Here is an 8,041-nt window from a genome sequence, read left to right on the forward strand (position 1 = left end):
TACATGTCATCACAGGCTCGATATTCTCAATTAGAAGTTAGTCGTTTAAAAGACAAGTTGGCTGAGATGGATCAACAAATGGCTAACTTGAAAGCGAAAAATGAAGCAAGGGAAGCAGAGAGAGCAGCAATGGAAGCAGCCAGAGCAGCAGTGGAAGCAGTTGCAGCACAGAGAGAGGCAGCAACAGAACAGAGATAAGCAACATATCAGAAGAGATGTAAAGAATTTGAAAAACGACTCAATGATATGATGGTGATGATACAAAAACGCAACCTCAAAATCCACCTTCGTAGTCTCATTTATGTTATGAGCATTCTATTAATGTTACTGAACCGTGTTTAACTGAACTTATATTACGTTAATGAAAATTTTTATTTATTATATTGGATTTGATGTTGCTTGTTATGGATATATAGTTTGATGTTATTGCTGTTTTGTTTGTTGGATAATGGAACAGGTTGAAATAACAGATTTGGGGTAATCGAACATAATTTTTAAATTGGTTAAATTATGTGTTATTTAGCGGCGTTTGTAACAAAAAACGCTGCTATATACCGGTCCTTTAGCATCGTTTGTATCCTAAAAACGCTGGTATATAGCAATCCTTTAGCGGCATTTGTGGAAAAAAACGCCGCTAAATCTCAACACTTATTGCAGCGTTTGCGATAAAAACGCCGCTAAACATCAACAACTACTGTGGCGTTTGTGGGAAAAATGCCGCTAAACATCAACACCTAATACAAACGCCGCTAAATATCAACACCTATTGCGGCGTTTGGTGAACAAACACCGCTATATATCGTCACCTATTGCGGCGTTTTTTCTTCACGAATGCCGCGACCTTTAGCGGAGCTTTTTGCGGCGTTTGTAAACGCCGCTATAGGTAAAGAAACGCCGCAAAAAACCAGTTTTACTGTAGTGTGTATACATGTAGAACATGTACATATGTATATATAATATATACATGTATGTATGTTGTATGCATTACACGGATGTATGTATGCATGAATATATATAGATATTTATGTACGTATATCATACCTACATACATGTATCAATATCATATATACATACATACATGTATATATGAATAAATTATACATAAATACCGAGAATTAATAAGTTATATATAAATACATATCATGTACTGATAAATTATACATATATACATGCCATGAATAAAAAAAATCAACCTACGAAAACTATTAGACTGAATTACAATAATTAAAAATAAATAAATATCGATTTCGTTTAAAAGCTTAAACTTTCTCATAAGCTTTGATTAAATGTTAATCTATAATATAATATAAAGCAGAGAGAAATACATGATTTATGTTAATTGTTAAGGGACAAACTTGAACATATAAAATTTCAGGGGCTAAACTTGAACTTATAAAATTTGATAGGACGAAAATAGATTTTCAATAGAAAATACATAGAAAAATAAAAAATATATGATAATTTTAAAATTTCAGGAGGCGACTGCCCCATCGATCCATCTCTTCACTCATACTTTTTAAAATTTTAGTGAATATTTAAAATGAAATCATTTATCTTCTCTAATACCTCCCTAGTTTTTAAAAGTTTAGTAAAATTTTAAAATGGAAATCTTCTCGTATCTCTTTACTCCATATGTAACACCCCAACCCGTACCCGACCTGGATACGAGTCCGAGATGTCACATTGACATTTTCAAAACCTTTATTCTTGTAAAATAACTGAACATTTGAATTTATATTAAGAAAATACAATCATGTATTATTCAATTATGTTTGGTATAAAATTTTGAGATAAAAACGTGTTTATGAACGGTGAAATACGATATGAACAGTAATACAGTAACTTGCTACAGTGATTTTCGTAAATTGTACATAACACTCGTAAAAATTTAACAGTTCATTTCTTTGCATTTGTACTTATATAAATATGTTTAAAATATTACAAAACTCGATCAGAGCATAAATACCTAATTTACCTACTTTATTTACATGCCAACCTATTTATCACATAATAATACATACTGTGTAATTTACTTCTGATCTGGTCTTTGAGCAGAGATATGTTGTTACTATGAACTTAGCTTTGATCCTTCTGCTTCTCAGTACCTACGTGTAAATCACTTACACGCTAAGTCATAGGCTTAGTGAAGCAAAAACATAATAATAATGCATTTCTCATAAATATAAACATTCAATCTATGAATTCAATCGAGTCGCATATAATTCAGTATACATGATAACATGAGATAATACAAGTACTTTTAGTACCTTTTTATCGTATAAATACATATATCGAACATTTCTCTACATACCATGGAACACATATACTACTTCACAACAAAACATACGTAGTAGCAAATCAATTTATTTATTTACTCTCTGTAAGGACCATGTATTAGCCCATGTATACTTTTGAGAACTTAAGGTATGTGAGTACATTGAGGTTGTGCACCACTATGCTGTCACAACAGCTCGTATAAATGTCCCGAAGGACCAGTCCATAGATTCCGAAGAACCTAGGTAATCAGTCCATATGTCCCGAAGAACATAGGTAAACAGTCCATATGTCCCGAAGAACATAGGTAAACAGTCCATATGTCCCGAAGAACATAGGTAAACCCTTGACCCTTGGCATGCCAACTATACCCCTAGCTCTCATATCACATAACATGGGCATTATCATTTATAACGGTTCACATTACTTATTCATATTCTTTTTCTTATAAACACATATCTTTTCTTTTCAGTCACGTATCACATGTACGTGTAATCATGGATCTCATAATCACATGTTCCTTCTCTTCTATCACATACCACATGTTTGTGTAAACATATATCTAATATCATATGTTGCATTTTTCACGTAAGCATGTAAATCATGTAACATATAAACCTACATCCATTTCTATGTACTAATGCACATGTAGTAATCACATAACATTATATAAGTTACTTCTTACCATAATAACTCTATCATTGACTCATCGCAAGCCAATGTTTGATCAATCACATAAGTACAATTTAAATTGCACTCACCTTAGCCTTGATTTGATTCGATTATAATCCTTTGATTATTCCGGAACTTGTTTAGGCTCAATATCTACATAAATATATCATTTCAAAACAACTATCAGAAGCCTAAACTTTAAACTTGATGTTAATAACTTAAACCGATTTAATGAATCAAATTCTATATTTTCATTTAGGGGGGAATCGATATCCCCCCCAGGGGAATCGATACCCCCTGAACATACTGGAATTTTTCGTTCAAGAGGGGGAATCCATTCCCATTCATAGGGTATCGGTTCCCTCTACCCAGAAATTGTATTCTAAGCTCGAAAATCATCAATTTTCAACTCAAACCTTCCTATTTCACTTCCTTTAATACTCCTAACTTTAATACACATACTTAAACTTATTTCTATTCCATAATCACTTCTTTAACTTCAAATCTAGTCATTCCTATGTAATTGCAAAAATTATTCTAGTTTTGCAACATGTTCAAATTCCTATTCTAACACTTCCTATCCCTTAATTAACTTGATGACAAGTCAAATTCAACTTTCAATTCTCAATATAAACTTTATTTCGATATTTCATTCAAAAACTCCAAATCTTTAAATCCTCATAAACTCTTCATTTTGTTGTTTTAAAGCAAATTAATCCTTCCTTAATCTTACTTAGCATCTAATAATCAAAACTAAACTTAAATTTCAGCACATAATCAGCTCAAGAGAAAACTCACCTTTGCTTGGCTTCACACGTGGAGAAGAGGAAATGAAGAAGAAAAGAGAGAAGAGATTTCTGGAAAATCTCCCATCCTTATCCATATATATATATCATTTAATTATAATTTTCAAGTCTAATGACCATTTTGTCCTTTAATTCTTTGGATAATTACTATAACTTTTAGGAAATATTTCCAAACAAATCATTAAACTATTAAACTATTATACTTTAATCACCATATTCTGAAATTTTACAATTTTGTTCACCAACCCGTATTTTGGGATGTTACACCATACCTCATTAATAATAGTTCACACATATTGATATTTTAAAATCATTTTATATAATCTAATAAAATTAATAATAAATAAATGAGTCATTATCAAAAATAATTTAAATAAAAGAATTAATAATTTAAAATTATTATTATTAGTAATATAAAAATATAAACGATTTATTATTATAATATACAAGAACAATTTTTAACCTAATGGTCATAATTAAACTTATTATTATAACAGTCATGATTAATTATGTGCCTTAAATGGTAAAGAATTATTTTTTATTATATATATCAACCATAAATTATTAATTTAATTAAACTATCAAATTTATTCATATATTACATTATAAAAATAAATTTATTAATCTAATGATCATAACTAATCATTTGCTTCAAACGGTGAAGAATTATTCTATCACTTATCGTATTATAATATCAATTGTCAATTAAAAGTTTACAACTTACAAGTAAAGTAATTATTAATCAATTATTACATCAAAATAACGATTTAAACTTATTAGTATTTAAAATCATTTTATATAATCCAATTTCTAATGTAATAAATTTAATAATTAATAAAATAATCATTTAATAAAATTAATTTAATGGTTATAATTAAAACTTTTAATCTAATGATTGTAATTAATATAGAAAGTAAATTTATTAACCAAATAATCATTATTAATATATAGAAAGTAAATATATTGATCTAATAATTATAATTAATAAATTATTCTAAATTGTGAAGAATCATTTTTATTAACGTTATCAATCAAATTTATCAATTTAATAGAATTTTAAGTATATTTATAGATTACAATTTATAAATATAAAGAGTAAATAAATTAATTTAATGATCATAGTGAATCATGTACCTTGAATAGGGAAAACTTATTTTGTCACACTATATTATCATGAATTTATAATCTCACAATTTCATCAATTACAACTTACAAGTAAGGTAAATATCAATTAGGATCAAAATCATATCAATGTAATAACAAGTCAGATCATATACAGGTTGAATCAATTACAGATCCGATGATAATAGGTTGGATAATATTAGTTATTTACAAGGTTGATTTCGGGTTCGGGTTCATATCAGATCAGATGCAAGTCGGGTTCAGTTATGACATTATTAGGTTCAATTAGAGTCCAAGTCATTTTTCGGTCTGGTGCATGTCGAGTTAAGATCCAAAATTATCAAATTCAACTCGGATTCAGGCCAACATCAGTTCAAACTCAAATCGAACTCAGATCATCACTGTCTCAGATCACAAACAATTTTAATTCAAACCGATTTTAAAATCGGGTCAGTTTTTTACCTCCCTAAATACCATCACAATTTCAAAGTCCTTTAATTTGGTATTTTATATATATTTTATTATCATCTACATTTCTTTCTTATATTATACATTATATAAATGAGGGGGCTATTCATATTTTTCTAGGGTTCGTCGATCTTGTTGAGCTCCACTGGCCAAGGAAACCATAACCTTTCAATTTCATCCATGAGAAAACTACCATTATAACAATTTGAAAATTATGAGTTCAAATGTATTTAAATATAAAATAAGATTATGGATACTTTAGGGATCATATAAAAAATTCAATAACAAAATTACCAATTTTAAATTGGTTAGCATTTTTATGCTGTTTACCTCTACAAGTTAAAACTGTACTATCATGTACATAAAGACAGGATATCGAGTAAGTCAGATATCTTCTCTAACCTTATTTCAGAAATGCAGTAGAGTAGCCCAGGGATTTTAGGGTTAAAATCTGGTTATCATTTTCTATGACTCGGTAGAAATTAATTATGAGGATTATCAAAACGATGCATGCAAATTTAATATAAAGTCATCACAAACTCAAATCTCGAGAAGTGGGACACTGGAAACAAGGTAATTTACATGGAAGAAAAATGAGTTTATGACAATATTCCAAATTAATTGCAAGCTTTCAACTTCACATGGGAGGATCAGGATTTGCATGAGGCAGCATATGTTATTTGTCTCCCCTGCACACGTTCCTATCCTTTTTACAATACAATAAGAAATTTTCATGGATTTAAATTGTGGCCCGTGAGTAGAATAAGGATCGTAATAGAGTGATAACGATACTGTATAAATAAAATTATTATTCCATAACTGCGATACTTGCAATGACCATAATAATATTCGTAATGGTGATAAATACAATTCAACCAAAAACTCGAATTTAAATCCATGCTAATAGAAGCTTAGTCAAACTCCAATCTTGTTACCTGCACGTGTGATAATCAATGAAGGATCTTGTCCACCTTCTTCTTGTGGAAAATAGCTATACTGCACTGTAATTAACATGAACGCCTCCCGTGTGTAGTTGAATTTCTTGCCTAGGCGGATGGTGTTGACTTTTGTGGTCATTTGCTGGCAATGGGAAATGCCCCATACTTCTCATTTCAACAATTAATGGGTTGACATTTTCACTACATTTTTTAACTCGGGAAACCAAGTAAACAACAAATTGCAGCTTGAACGACGAAGCTATGAAAGTTGGGTGCTAGGGAAGATGGAACAAGATTACTACTCTGCTATAAGTTTTTTTTAAAAAGACGAAAACTGGAAATCTGATAGCAAATACTTGAAATAAAGGGGGGGGGGGGGAATCGGATATATAGCTTATAGAATTAGTCGAAATATGGAACGTTACTATATCCGGTTGCTGTGGTTGACGATGTATACAGAGAATTAGATGCGGAAGATGAGGAAGATGATGAGACAACAATGGAAGGAAGAGGCCGTGGCGGAACAGGAGGAGTTCGCGGAAGAGGAGATGACGGAGCAGCAATTGGTACCGCCCCAACAGCAGAAATCACAGCAGCCTGAGTGTGACTAGAAGTAGTAGTAACTTCTCTAAACTTGTATTTCAGTATCTCAGCTCTTACAGCGTTCAATTCGGCTTGCAAGGTCTGCATTTGTTGTTGCAAAGTCACGATTGCACCCATGCAGCCATAAACCGGATCTCTTAGCCTCAAGTTCGCCTCATACACCAGACTGTTCGCCGCATCGGCTCTTTGGCTCTCCGGCACCTCCTGTAAGGCCCATAAAACTGCATACATAAGAAACTGAACTTGGCGGCCATCAGAAAAAGGAAAAGAAGGTTTAATTTACCATTAACATCTTGGAGACATTGCTTGCACCAAAAACTTTGTGAACGGCGGCAAATTTGTGCGGCTCATGTGGGGAGAAATAAGGAGAGAAAGGACACTCTTCGGCACACTTTCTCCTCAAGAGCTTACATGCGGCACAAGGTGTGATGGTGTTCAAGGTCCCTGGAGGACCCAACAACCGTCTCCTCCCCATTTCGGAACATGCATCTGTCTTTATATTCTTCCCTGTCTCATCAATTCTTTCCCTGATAACAGATACATCGGTTTTTGAATCATCAGATTCTTCCATAGGAAGATTGTTCTGTTAATTGGACTAACCCAGGAAAGATTTTTACGTCTCTGGACATTCAAGCATGGTAGTGGGATTCCCCGGATTAAAGGAGGGGAGTTGTTGGATTGAAAAAGGAGAGTAAAAGAAGCATGAAAATGGGGGAAAGGGCGATTAAAAGGCAACGTGATCTAGGAAGGGTTAATTATAGTTAGGATGGATCGAAATGGATCACTGGGACAATTGTCCCCTAAAATTCTCAAATTATTATATATTTTATTTTTTTTATATGTTTCTATTAATAATTTATTTCAGATCTTCTAGAATTTTAAAAGTTCTCTCTTAAAATTTTAAAAATTTATTCCTCAAACATAAAAAATTATTCATCCCTACCGTCAAAGTTGAATCGAGGGGCTGATGGGATTACTGTCTGAAAATTTAAAAACTTATATATATATATATAATTTATTTTTGTTTCTTAAAATTTTATAAACTATTTTTCTTTAAAATTTTATAAACTATTTTTCTTTAAAATTTTATAAGTTTATCTCTTAACATAAAAAAATATTATATTTATTTGCAATTATAACTAAAGTCAATGCTTTCTT

General features: G+C 31.2%; 1 protein-coding gene across 1 annotated transcript; it reads right to left on the minus strand.

The window, feature by feature from the left end:
* Positions 1–6,682: 6,682 nt before the first annotated feature.
* Positions 6,683–7,469, minus strand: LOC120179217 (LOB domain-containing protein 15-like). Its single transcript, XM_039184868.1, has 2 exons — positions 7,167–7,469; positions 6,683–7,087 (listed from the first exon to the last, which is right to left on the minus strand). Exons 1-2 carry the CDS (start codon positions 7,452–7,454, stop codon positions 6,683–6,685), a joined length of 693 nt encoding a protein of 230 aa, XP_039040799.1. The 5' UTR covers positions 7,455–7,469.
* Positions 7,470–8,041: the final 572 nt, after the last annotated feature.

Source organism: Hibiscus syriacus, unplaced genomic scaffold (genome assembly GCF_006381635.1).
Source record: "Hibiscus syriacus cultivar Baekdansim isolate YM2019G1 unplaced genomic scaffold, ASM638163v2 tig00112408_pilon, whole genome shotgun sequence".
Taxonomy (NCBI): Eukaryota; Viridiplantae; Streptophyta; class Magnoliopsida; order Malvales; family Malvaceae; genus Hibiscus; species Hibiscus syriacus.